The sequence below is a fragment of the Pipistrellus kuhlii genome, unplaced genomic scaffold, assembly GCF_014108245.1.
Source record: "Pipistrellus kuhlii isolate mPipKuh1 unplaced genomic scaffold, mPipKuh1.p scaffold_m20_p_1, whole genome shotgun sequence".
Classification (NCBI taxonomy): domain Eukaryota; kingdom Metazoa; phylum Chordata; class Mammalia; order Chiroptera; family Vespertilionidae; genus Pipistrellus; species Pipistrellus kuhlii.
The window spans coordinates 175,011,977-175,026,307 of NW_023425404.1; the positions used below are offsets into that span (position 1 = coordinate 175,011,977).

Sequence of the window (14,331 nt, forward strand, 5' to 3'; positions counted from 1 at the left end):
TAGGGTAGGTAACAACAAGAGCTATTCTGCCAGGCAGCAGTGTCAGAAAATAAGTCCTCGTCTCGGTTTCCAAATGATACCCTGAAGTCTTATAGCTTGCGTTATTGGCAGAATGGCGCTTTGGCTGGGGGTGCACACGCTTCTTGTGCGAATGCTACCTCTCTGGCGCCACGGAGACCGCACGGCATCTCTCCGGCCTTGCTTTCGCGGCCTGTGGAGCTTGGCACGCAGCAGCCATGCCAGTCCTCCGGGGAGGCCGGTGTCTAAAGCGGAGGAGAGCGGCGCTCCTCTGGCGTGGAAAGGCGGGAAAGCCGCGAGCACGCGCACACTTCCTGGCTCAGCTTCTTCCGGCTCGAGAGCTTCTGGGCCAGACGACTGCTCTGAGCCCCCTTTTTACTATTTTTGTGTGTGTGTGTGTGTGTGTGTGTTTGTGTTGGCCACTCTGTCCTGGGAAGACCCTGCCTGCTGCTTGCACTCGCTTAATGTGGGGAAGCATCTGTTCCACCCCTGTGACTCTTCCCTCCAGAAGAGAGCGGTAGGAACGTGCAGGGAAGCAGCGCCGTGTGTGAAATGGCATGTGGTTTCTGAGCTCCTCCTCGGTTCACATAACCCGGCCTTGCGGAGAATTTTACATTTTTTTTCCCGTAGTTGTCAGTTCCGTTTAAACATACATTGAGACTTATGTTCTGTGACAGTTGGTTGAAAATTGGCCTAGAGCCTCCAGCTTTTAGACTGTCTAGTAATCACCGTTCTTCCACATAATTTACGTACTCGTGTCTTCTGAAAGGCAGAAGTTAAATTGAAGTAAGCGTTTTTCCCTACTTGCAACATCTCCAATCAGAGTGTTAGCCCCCTTTTAGGCGATTTCCCGGCAGTGCCTAAGAAAACGCTTGACCTCCGTGAGTGTCGCCACTCGGGAGTGGCATTCCAGGCCAGCCCTTTCACCTCCGTCCCATGGGGGACCCTCCGAGGAGAAGTCCGAAGGGACACCCTGCATACTTTCTGTCATAGCGTGAGTGCGTTCAATCAAGGATTTATTTACTGCTTGAGTCTATGGCTTGCATCTTTTTAGGGTTGTCTTAAACTTCAAGGATTTCTCTAAGTAAGTGTTCTCCTTAAAGGGTAGTCATGAAGCACAAATGAAGTTAGTAAATGCTCAGCAGACATTCCTTTCTAGAAAGAAAAAAAAAGTTTGTGAGCATCGTAGGATGCCAAAGCAGATGTTTGGCTCTGAGAAAACTTACAAACTGTTAATGGATGTCAACCCCCTATTTGCTTCCAAGATCATATGAATAAATGTTGGAAACGGTGAGAGAATGTTTCTTTCAGACATGTATGGCTAAAAGAGAACGTGGTGATTAAATTTTATTATTTCATACAATGACCACATTTTGCTTTAACAAGATGTAACAGTGAGGTGTCCAGCCCTGTCTATCTCATTGGCTGTTCTACCTGCACTGGGTAATGTTAAAGGAACTGCATGGCCACTTGACAGCCTGGTAGCCAGTTATGATGTGCCCCACCAGGGAAGTTCATATTGAACAGCAAAATATCTAAAATGGATGAGAAAGCTAAATGCTGAGGAATCTCACTGTAATTTGATATGATGTACTTTTAGAAGTGACACAAGTAAGGTTAAGCACTGTGACCAACATAGAATCACACACCACACACACACACACACACACACACACAAAGTAGACCTGCAGATTATATACATATTCTGATAAAAACAGAGGTAACCTGTATTGGGAAGTATATGAAGTGTAAGTGTGCAGCTCAGTGAGTTTTCACACAGTGAGCACACTTCTGCATCCAGCACCCAAACATGACAACACCCTGGGAGCCCCCTCTGTTCCCGTCAGGTCTGTGACTGCCCAAGGGTAACCGCTGTCTTTATTTCCATCACCCTCTCTCTTAAATGGTGTCCTGTTCATTTTGGTCTTTTTCTGTATTGTGTCTTGCTCCCTTGGAATAAGTGTATGTAGCTTCTGTAGCTGCATTCAAACTCTCGACGGTTCTTTTCTGTTCAAACATTTTAACACAGAACTCTGCAGCTTTCCAGGAAAGGCCTCCCTGAAGCTTCACATAAATCAACACATCAGCACCCCAAGATGCACCTCAGGCAGATGCAGACCCACCTCAGAGAGGGCTTGCAGTGCTGCTTCAGTTCTGCGGTGCCAGAGTGAAAGCACTTCACGTTCTGGTTTGCTGAGGGCATGGTATACGGAACCTGCAGCCTTCCTCCCGTCTGCCAGTCTGTTGACCCGAGGGTGAGGGAAAGGGAAGCAGAGTTAGCTTGGCATTTCTGGTTCTCCTTAAAACTCCTGATGGTTTCCAGTGATTACCATCTTTTCAATAAACCTGTCTGAACCATCTCCACGTGGAGTCAGTGAAAGCTTAGTGCATGGAGCCAGGCTAGAGTTCCAGAAGTCAAGGCCATGACTGTCTAGCAGCTGGAGGGCATAGAGTCAAAGGAAAGGAGAGAGAGCATCCCAGGGGGACGGTGGCCTTGGAAAACAAAAGGCAGATCACCAAGGGACCAGAAAGAGAGGCAAGAAATGGACACAAAACAAGCTTCACGTGAAGTTCAGGGTGCAGGAGGAGGTTGTGCCAGGTAGCATTCTCTCAGTGCATGGCAGAGTTTTATAGAGAAGAGTGGGAATGCTGCTGAAGGGATAGATAATAAATGTGTGAGGCTCTCCAAGCCATAGAGTGCCGGTCACAGCCACTCAGCTCTGCAGTTGGAGCATGAGCTGATGTAAAAAACAGGCTGCTGCCTGGGCTGGGCCCTGGGGCCGCTGTCTGCCCGCCAGCCCTGCTCTGGCGTGTGTGTGGCTAATGAGCGAACAGCAGAGGGAGTTGGTTCTGACACAACTTCCCCGGGAATATTGATGGAGCTCACTCCAGGCTCCTTAGTCTGCCGTTTCCAGACTCTTTCTTTTCTTGAAAATGGAGACATACTCCCATCTCACTTGGCATGTTTCCCTTTGCCTGTGATTCCTCAGACAGGACTGGCCCTCCCTGGGCTGGGAGGTGCCATCCAGTTTCTCTGCGCCCTGGGATTCAATAGAACCCCTCACATGTGGATATTCCCAGAAGTCAGTTTGTTTTTTAAATGAGACGTCAGTGACTACTCATATATCGCGACAAGAGAAATGTGAGGAACCCAGAACCACAAACATCAGATCTTGCTCTGTCGCCAAAATGACTTCTCTGTGTTCTGGAAGAGACGAAAGGTGCCAGAGGGGATGACCAAGAAGGATCAGGAGGGAAGATGCCCAAGCTAGCCTTCTCCGGAGGCTGCAGGCATGCTAGTATCAAACGAAAACGAGTTTTTCTTTCATTTTTATGTATTATTTCACTTTTGCTCTTCACTCCCTTTCTCTTCACCCTAGGAAAACAGTCTCAGTTAGTTAGTAGGTCCCCATCCGGCTACCATACTTTGTAGGTGTGTGTAGCTATGGGAAATATATAATATTGCTATGCCTCTGTTAAGATAGATACATGTTTATAATTATTTCAGCATCAATCTTTTGTCTTTTTGATTTTTTTTTACCATTTTAAGACCTCTCCATGATACTAGATATAGAATAAGTGTGTTTATCTTCAGCACTACTATTATAATAATGCGCGTACAGCATTTGACTGTATGCATCTGTTACCATAATAATGGCCACACAGGTTGCCTCTAAATCTTCGCTGCCATGGAAAGGGCTGAATTGAGTGTCCTCTCTGGGCACCCATTCAAGTGTTTTTCCAGCATATACACTTAGGGATGGACATGTTGGCCGTGGGCAGTGTGACGCATCGCTCCCAAACAGCTATGCTGGTATGTACTCCAGATTTATGTAGGATGGTTGCTATTCCCTGCCTTTCCCTCAGAATTAGCACTCCCAAACTCATCTTTGCCAATTTGATGGTTGAAAAGTGGCATCATTCATCTGATGTTCAGGGAGAATGAGCATTTCCTCGTCTAGCTATTTACCTCTCTAGATTTCTACTTTGGAAGCTCATTCTTTCATTCATTCTCCCATTCATTCAGCAAATGTTTTTTGAGCACCCACTGTGTGCTCAAAAAACATTTATAAGTACTATAAATAGAGCAGTGAACAACAGGAAAAAATAGTTCCCACCTTCACATTATAACTATCCTATCTAATAAAAGGGGGTTGGCAGTCATTGTTAAAAATGATGTTACTCTTAGAAATGCGATCACATTTTCTACATGGCCTACTTGAATACTTCTGGCAAGATGAATGCTATCATAACATAAAGATTTCTCTCTGATTATTAGGCCTTTTCTTTTTTTTTTTCCTGTGTCCTAAGTTCTATTTTGTCTAGGATTAAAATGGCTAACTTGGCATTCCCTTATTTCAAATGGGCCTTGTCTTTTTTCCCCCTAAATCCTTATATTCAATCCTTCTGTATAATATAGTCACTAAGAATGCTGTCTCTAAATCCACACTGCTAACGTGATCCCTGACTTTACCACTGCTGTTTTGCCTTTAGTGATTTCATCTTTCTGTTCCTCAATGTCCTCATTTGTAAAATGGCTATAATAATAATCCATCTCACTTAGAATTCTTCTGGGAATTGAATGAGTTAAAACCAAGTAAAGAACTTGAAACATAGAGATCAAATAAGTGTTCTCTTACATTAACTATTACTGTTGTAAATATGTCTGTTTTAGACTCCATTTTGCTGGATCTTATTGTTTTAATTCAACCTAAGAATCTGTCTTTCAATCAATGAATTTAACCCATGTATATTTATTATAATTATTGCTATATTAGGCCTTGTTTCTCCTGTTTTATTTTGTATTTTTTATTTATTATGCTTTTTCTTGTTGTTTTTTCCTCCCTCTCCTTTCCACTGTCTAAATCAGATTTTCTGCGGCTGGTTTACAATCTGTATCTAATCTATATGTGGTTATTTCTAAGTGTTTGGTAACCATATTTGTGCTTATTATTCATGTTAGTATATCTTCCTTTCCCTACCCCACCTCCCAAAGATATTGAAGTAATTTTGTGTGTACATCCAGTATGAGATCTTTATTTCTTTGTAAATAATCTTTTTTTTCTCTCTAGAAGCTTTTAGAAATTTTTCTTAATGTTTAGCCATTTTCTTAATTTAAGCATAATATGTCTAGGCGTAAGTACCTTTTTCTTGAATGTCTTTTTGGCACTGTATGAGACCTTTGAATTTAAGGACATGCCTTTCTTTAATTCTGGGAAATTATTAAGCATTCTTTTTCATTCTGTCCCTTTTTATTCTCTTCTTGGCATTACCTTATATATATATATATATATCTACTCACCTGTATTCCTCCATTTCTTTGTATTTTTCTTACAATCTTTAATTTTCTGCTATCTTTGGGACAGTTTATTTAATTGAATTGCCCTTTCAAGCACTGTCATATTTACTATTCAGTTTACTACTGGTTTCTTTCTTTTAGCAGTTACATTTTTGTATGATTTATTTTCCAGTTGCTTCAATTGCATTTTTGTATAACTATTTTCCAATTGCTTCTCTCTTCTCATATCTTTCCAACATATTTTTAAATATGTTTTTGTTTATTCTTAGAGAGGAAGGGAGGGGGAGTGAGGGACAGAAATATTAATGATAACAGAGAATCATTGATTGGCTACCCTCCTGCATGCCCCACACTGGGGATGGAGCTTGCAACCCAAGCATGTGCCCTGACATGGAATGAAACCGTGACTTCCTGGTTCAGAGATTGACACTCAACCACTGAGCCACACTGGCCAGACTAGGAGGTGGTGGGTTTTCTTAGTACCTTTTTAAAAGTAAGGTCTATTTGCCAGTTAGCAATTGGGGTGGGTGCCCATGTGCAAGTACACACACTCACATACATGCATATTCAAATACACACTGTCAATATGATTAGTCACTAGTTAAAATATTCTCTGAACCATATAACCTGAAAACAGCAATAGTTTACCCATAACAACTGAAATTCCATGAAAGAGAATAACACAGTTCTCTTGCCTCGAAGTGGTTGAATGTTTCATGATGCGCCACATGCTAAGTATCGTTTTTAGGATTCGCTTTCCAAGTGGCTGTTTTCTCGTTCCGCTAACAAACTGATGGTGAGTTTCTGGAGGTGTTATGACACTTGTGTGATTTTGGTGCATGTAACACAAACTTTTTTTTTTTTTTTTGCCAGATTTTAATTTTTCCTCTACTTAAAACTTTTTAAAGAGCCTAACAAATTATAATTCAAAAAGGAACCAAGTCGGATCTCATAAGTTTTTCTCTTAGGTTTTTCTCTCTTTTTGTAATTTCTTTATTAGTCAGCAGAACATGACTCCGTGGGGGATCGACTGATACTCCCAGGGAGGAATCGTAGGAAGTGTGTTGCAGAGGAAAGCACAGCAGCTCCCGGCATTAATGATCCTGATCCCTAAAGAGTCCCAGGAGCCGCCCCCAGCTCAGTGAATCAGGGCTCTGTCAGCACGAGTCGCTGTACAAAACCCTTCAGGATAGCACGCATTTCTCTGTATTCCTACATGTTCTATTTTTTTCCCCTCGATTCACTTTCTGAAGGCAACTTTATAGTAACTTTTAAGTTAACAGTATAAGTTATTGTATTGCCAGCATAATTTTTGCTGCATAAGGTATTTTAAGATTATTAAACTAAAACATAATACAGTAAGATACATTATGGTACCCCTTCTGTCTGCCTTTAGAAAGTCCCTTAAAATAGTATTTATTACGTGTTTATGTGTATACCTGCACATTTCATCTTTATCCATATTTCATTCAAAAAGGTGACTCATTGCCCGGCCAGTGTGGTGCAGTGGATTGAGCCTCATCTCACGCATCATGAGATCACTGGTTCGATTCCCATCGGGGCACATGCTCGCGTTTTGGGCTCGGTCCCCAGTAGGGGGACTGTAGGAGGTAGCCGATTGATGTGTCTCTCTCACATCAATGGTTCTGTCTTTCTTCCTCTCCCTCTTCCTTCCTCTTCCTCTAAATCAATAAAACATATTTTTTTAAAATTGATTCATTTAGCTAATCCTATGAAAAGAGTGCAAAATATAATTTGAGCCACTCTATATACTTTCTAGCTTAAATGGTATAAAAAAAAAAAATTCCACTACCACGATCTCATGTTCACAGGGCTGTGAGAATTACTACATAAGCAGTAAGGAAAGTAATGAATAACATGTGCAGAAACTACAGCCAAAATAATATCTGAAAGCATACTGCACTCAGTGCACTGCTAGGGCGTATCGCACAGGACCACCCTCTGTTTGAGCAGCCACAGGGAAGAAACCCGGACCTTACGCACACACTGGATGTGGAGTCTTTTTCTATCGAGGCTCTTACTTCTCCTGGAGAGTAAAGAGCAACAGCAGAGGAGAACTGTGAATACAGACCCATAGTGGTAAAAAAAATATCTAGGGCAGAGCACAGTGCTACTATGATGTTTCTGGATGATACATTGGGACACTATTGGTATTTGTAAAATTAAGGTTTAGATATGTTCAACCATGGATGAGTGGGTTTTGATAGACATTTGGAAGCATTAACTTGTGTGGTGAGGTTGTGCTAGACCAGCAGTTTTCAACCGGGGTGCCACAAGAATTTTTAAAACATGCAATGCCTGACTATTTCATCAGGGGCACTGATCTCTTTTCCCTTAAATCCCCCCCTCCCCCAATCTCAAAAAATAATAGCCAACTCAACAATAGCCATTGGTGTGAATGAATCTAAATTATACCCTTTTTTGCCAGATAGGCAAAAGATAGATATTTTTGGTGTGCCGCAGAATTTTTAGTAATTTGTGTATGTGTGCCATGATATGAAAAATGTTGCAAGTCACCATTCTAGACTATTATGGACATTGTACACATGTAGACACAAGTGTACAAAAGTCAAGAAAATAAATAAACTCTAGTGAGTGAAGTATATGGCCTTTTATGAAGTAGGAATAAAACCATAGGAGGGACTATATTGTGGATAATTTTTAATATGTGCTGGTGCTTTTATCTGCCATGAGCTTTCCTTATCAAATTCTAATTCATCAAGGAAGCCTCTTGCAGCCCAAGCTAATTTCTGCATCCTCTACAGAAATTACCAAGTACTGGTCATCTGTCAAAAGCTTTATGCTACACTCACTTTTATTGTCTTGTCCTTGGCTTTGCTATTTTCTTCCTATGCTACTTCTTAAAGTACTCATCCTTTAGTTAAACATGTTGTAGGTCTTAGAAATAATAATCTAGTCAAAAGAAAAACAGGTATAATGCTCGAGAGAGATGTTTTTGAGTTGCTAAAAACTTTACTGTTGGACTTGGGGTGGTAATGCCATAAACGTGGGTAAAGGGCATCATTATGTTCTAGTCTTCACATGAATGAAGCCAACCGTGGGTTATGCCTTGTAAGGGAGGTGTCTGCTACCAAAGGATGCAGAATTTTAGGCAGCTGATCCCAGGTTAGATTCTGATCAAGGGCATATACCTTGGTTGTGGACACATCCCTGGTTGGAGGTGTGCAGGAGGCAACTGATCTATGTCTCTCTCATCGATGTTTCTGACTCTCTATCCCTCTTTCTTCCTCTCTATAAAAAATCAATAATATATATATATATATATATATATATATATATATATATATATATATATACATACACACACACACACACACACACACACACACATACATACACAATATATATATATATAGCTTTCATATAGCAACCTTTTACCGAGTCCCTATTCAGGATCAGCACTAGGAATACAAAGACAAGGAGACAGGTTCACTCTGCAAGCAACTCCCAGCCTGATGCAATGATTCTCACCCTTGAAATAAAACTCAGCGTGGCTCTGGCTTTTGAATGAAGCCTTTCTGAAGGGCAGTGGGCCTCCTGGAAGTATATATTGGTGCCGAGTATCCACTACTAGGAATGTTTCCTAAAGAAATAATCAGGAAAATGTGCAAAATGTTGAGTCTTTCAGAGTAATGATCTTCATTTTTAGGTGGAATAATAAATGATTTACCAGATGTTCCAGCAGATATTATGAGGCACCTCCTCCACTTGACCTTGATAAAAAATTTAGCTATGAGTTGCTTTTCTTGTCCAACATTGTGTGATAGTTGTTAGTGTTTAATCGCAATCTTCACTGTTGACTGAGCCAGTTCTCTGTTTAGTTTTCCTTTCTTCTTAGTCGCCAAGACAGTATTCATAATATATTAAGTTCATTACACTGACGCATTCTGTCTTTGAACCCTGCTGTAATAGCTGTGGGGTTTATTTCTTAAGTGGCTTTTAAAAGTCTGTGATAAGATAATCTGAAGTTAATACCAAAAATGATTTTAGTAAGGGTGCTGCTGTTCTCTGTCCCCGACCCCATGGTTCTGCAGGAAGTCACTTGAGTCTCCTTGGCCATTAGTCAGTACCAGGTGTACAAGTTAATAATTCCAATTTTATAATCAAAGAAAACAAGATAACTTCAAGAGAAATATCAAAAGTGCTTTATTCAAAGTAATGTACATCGATAGCTACACATTTCCCCCATCTTTCAGGTAATTTGTGGATACCCAATAGAACTTTTCTTCTTTTGAGGCAAACCATTCAGAGACCCAATTTTCCACTTCTTTGTATGTTTTGAAGTGCTGCTCAGAAAGTGTGTGTGCCATCGATCAGAACAAGTGGTAATCTGAAGGAGAAAGGTCTGGTGAATACAGTGGGTGGGTTAATACTTCCCAGGCAAGATCTTTTAGAGTGTCTTTAACTCCTTTTAAGTGTGTGATGGTATGTCATCATGAAACAAAATTACTTTGCCGTGTCTCCTGGCCCATTCTGTTTGTTTCAAGATCAAAGCGTGGTTCAAATTGATTATTTGTTGTTGGTAGCGATGAGTATTAATGGTTCACCTGGTTTTAGAAGTTCATAATACACCACACCTTCCTGATCCCACCAAAAGCAGAGCATTGTCTTCTTTCTAAAGGGATTTGGCCTTGCAGTTGATGTTGATGGTTGACCTGATCAATCCATGATTTTTGTGCATTTGGGATTTTCAAAATAAATCCACTTTTCATCACCAGTCACAATTCGATGCAAAAAAGTCTTTCATGCCATTAAAGCAACATTTTATTGATGACATATTGGTTTTCCATTTGTCTTTCATTCACTTGATGTGGCACCCATTTTCCTTCCTTTAAAATCTTTCCCATTGCTTGTAAGTGATCGAAAATTGTTTGCTGAGCAACATTTAATCTTTCTGCAAGTTGTTTTTGAGTTTGATATGCATCTTCATCCAATAATGTTTGTAATTATTGGTCTTCAAACTTTTTGGTTGACCTGGCCATTCTTTGTCTTTCACATTGAAATCATTACTTTTAAAGCATTTAAACCAGCATTCACAAGTGTCTTGAGATGGAGCATGTTCACCATAAACTTCCCAAATTATATGATAATTTTCAGCGGCACTTTTCTTCAAAATAAAGTAATGAATTAAAACTTCCCACAAATGCTTTTTTTGGGGGGCACTAAATTCAATATTTTTAATCATAAAAATATCTATGATGTTAACACTTTCAGCAAATTTGACATATGAAGTTTTGAAGCTTGCTGTTAATACAACAAAATAGCATACATATCAAATCACATATATATCAACATATGTGTAACTCCATCTAGTGAAAAAAAAATCTGTATTATTAACCTGTACATCTGGTAGCTTTGGAAGAAAATTGAGGCACAGTAGCTATGCAACCAATGTTTGGTATTCACTTTGGTTGATTCACCATGGTTAGCCAATGCCCTACTGTTAACTTAAGTAGATTTTTGAGTTGTTTTAAATGTCTATTATACTGTCTAAGTTCACCTTTGGGTGGCTCAAAACTTTTGTTCTCCAGAAATAGTACAGGTTTTAATAAGTATTTGGACTATAGTTAACAGCCATCCTGACCTTTTTCGTTCACAGTGAAAACTTAGAAATGCTGATGTCATTTGTTAGGAAGTAATGCATTTCTGAACTCAAATGTTATTTCTTTAACAAGTTAATGTGCACTTGTTAAAGAAATAAACTAGTCCTGGTAAACTGGTAAACTAGTGCTTAACAAGGTTTCATAGCTTCTGTTTAACTCCTACAGATTTGCTTCCAAGACTTTCGTTTTCTCTTTTCTCTTGAGTTGGCAACCAAATTAACAGAGTCAAACATTTGCAAGCCTAATACTTGTCCGTAATGGTTCTTCATAGAACTACATACTCACTTGCTCTTATCCTTCAAGACAATTGACATTTTAAAATTCTTTTTTTTCCTTCCAGAAAACAGAGTTAATTGGTCATTTGTTCTAATTTAAGGGTTTCTCCCCTTCAAAAATCTGAAGTTGTGGAGATGGTTAAGAAACAAGTCAAAGTGATAACACTTGCGATTGGTGATGGAGCCAATGATGTCAGCATGATCCAGACGGCACATGTCGGCGTGGGTATAAGCGGGAATGAAGGCCTTCAGGCAGCGAATTCTTCTGATTACTCCATCGCGCAGGTGATGATCATTTCTGCAGTCTCATCCTTCATCTCAATCAGCTGACACTAGGAAAAGGGCAATAACTAATTCTTTTTTCCACTCTTATTCTAGTTCAAGTATTTGAAGAATTTATTGATGGTCCATGGTGCCTGGAACTATAACAGAGTCTCCAAGTGCATTTTATACTGCTTCTACAAGAATATAGTCCTCTATATTATCGAGGTAATAGCCGGTTAACTTTTAAATCCTTGTCAATTGCATAGATATGTAAAGACATTTTCTTTATGAAGACATGTTCCCATTTTAATTAATCTATTCATCTACTTTGTATAACTTCTAAACAAGTTGAAACAAAAAGTTTGTCAGCCCTAGAGAATAATTCGTGTTGAAATTCTGGCTGAAAAAGGTATATTGCTTTGGTAAGAAATGTTGAATTAGACTTGCTAATGAAATGGTGTTTTCGGTTTTAAAAAGATTGCAAACTATAGAGTTTTTTATGAAGCTCGAAAACATACAAGAGAAAACAATACACTATTTAGGGATATGCACGTGGAGACTGTATTTTAAAAGACAGTGAAGGGAATGATAGACATAAAACTGAGGAGAGCAGTTCTGGTGTTGGGGATAGTGGTTAAAGAAGCAGAAGCAGGAAGGATATGTAGGCAGTTTTGCTAATATTGGCCATCTTATAGTTCTTATTATGTTTCAAACTTAGATATTTATATACAAGCATCCCTTGCTACCCAGATATGTTTTTGTTTCTGAGTTTGGTTGGTAGCAGGAGTTTAGATAATGAGGAATGAGTCTAAGAACTATCAGAATATTTAGTTCCTGTGTCTGGACAGCAAGAAATTCCAAATTCCTTTCCGTATATCAAATATAACACCATTTTGGGGGGAGTCAGGAGAGGGACAAACATTTTGTCTGTAAAATCATTTTTTAAAGGAAAACTTAACCTGAGTCAGAAATATCACTTCTAAAGCATTGTATTTTGTCCAACAGTTTCACAGCGCCTACTGGGTGCCAGGCCCCAGGCTTTGTTCAGGGTTTTTCCTGTCCTCCACCCAGGAGCTTGCCGACAGGAATAACAATGCCAGCCCCCTGTGCAATTCTGGAAGCCACATGAGCAACACGTAAAAATTAAAGCCCACCTTCACTTTTAAATGATATTTAAGTCAATATATTCAGTATTACCATTTCAACATATAATCACCTTAAAATTTTTTAATGTGACATTTACATTCTTTTCTTCATACTAAGTCTTCAACTCCGGGTGGCTATCAGTGGCTACCACAGTGGACAGCAAAGCGCCCGTGCAAAAATGGAACTGAACGGTCCATCAGGAAGTGATAGATACATCATTTACCTCTCATTCACATTTGGCCATTTGGCCATCAGAAGCTACATTTATAAAACACACTCTAGATGTTATCGTTTCTTGCTCCTCCTGCAGCTTCGCAGAGCATGAAGATAAGTTCTCCATAGCTCGTTAAGAAAGCCCTCCGTCTGCCCCTCCTGAGAGGACCCACCTTCGCCCTCACAAATATGCCCAGAGCTTCCTTACAGATGTTTGTTTATGCCAATTTGACCTCTAACTTGCTGGCTGACCCTCCACAGCTGTCAGGAGATACACAACCCCAACCAATGTTGCTCAGTGATTGTTAGCAAAAGAGGTCACAGTTTGATTCCTGATCAGGGCACATGCACAGGTTGTGGTCTTGATCCCGAGTGGGGAGCGTGCAGGAGGCAGCCAATCAATGATTCTCTCCCATCATTAATGTTTCTATCTCTCTCCCTCTCCCTTCCTCTCTGAAATCAATAAAAATATATTTTTTAAGAAATAATATCCCATGCTTTACACCAGAGGAGTAACACTGTAAACAAAACAAAAATCTAAACTTTACACTTACCCTATTGGCAGGTTAGCTGGGAACTGCTGTGTGTTTGGTTCAGCTGTTCTTTATGCCTCTGTAAGAATGCTTGTCTCCTTATTAAAATGTTGACTTAACATAGTTCTTATTATAAGTTAGCTGGTAAAACTGAAACTTAGTTTTCAAGTGTGCAGGCAGTTTTATTTATTGGTCACTAAAAAACACACCTCTAAAATTGCTTATGAAATCCAAAATATATATATTTTTTTAATATATTTTATTGATTTTTTTTTTTTTTACAGAGAGGAAGAGAGAGGGATAGAGAGTTAGAAACATCGATGAGAGAGAATCATTTATCAGCTGCCTCCTGCACACCCCCCACTGAGGATGTGCCTGCAACCAAGGTACATGCCCTAGACCGAAATCTAACCTGGGACCTTTCAGTCCACAGGCGGACACTCTATCCACTGAGCCAAACCGGTTTTGGCCCAAAAAATATATAGATTTTTTTTTATTGTATATATAAAGTTGTGATTTTTTTTCTAAAATAATTATTTATGACTAGGAACCCCAACCACCCACCACCCTGCCTTGAGACTCAAACATCTCCCTGCAGAACTCCAGGGCACCTGACCCAGCGCTCCCTTCCCCACCCCTCTGGCCTTCTCTGGCCGCTTCAAGCCCCACCCTCAGTCCTTCAAGTCACCTTGGTCTGGTCTCGCCTTTTCTGGGTGCCTCCTGCTTCTGCCCTGTCTCCAGAGCACCCTCAGGCAGCCTCCTGTGATCTGTCCTACGTTATGGCGTCCCAACCATTAGCATATTAGCTCCTATTATTATGATGATTACCAGTATCCTCTATAGTTACTAGCTTTTCTAATTATATTTTTCTCATTCAAAATAATATCAACTTACATAGTTTATTTACATATAATTTTTGAAAATACTAGGAGTTGAAA

The 14,331-nt window shown here is 40.0% G+C and overlaps 1 protein-coding gene across 7 annotated transcripts in view; it reads left to right on the forward strand.

Annotated features, from left to right (window-relative positions):
• ATP8A1 (ATPase phospholipid transporting 8A1) overlaps nt 1-14,331 on the forward strand; it is a 203,338-nt gene that overhangs the window by 143,834 nt on the left and 45,173 nt on the right. For all 7 annotated transcript variants that reach the window (XM_036417401.2, XM_036417408.2, XM_045573001.1 and 4 more), the window contains 2 exons: nt 11,339-11,522; nt 11,616-11,726. In XM_036417401.2, the coding sequence (XP_036273294.1) occupies nt 11,339-11,522; nt 11,616-11,726 (295 nt within the window). The remainder of the gene's footprint in view (nt 1-11,338; nt 11,523-11,615; nt 11,727-14,331) is intronic.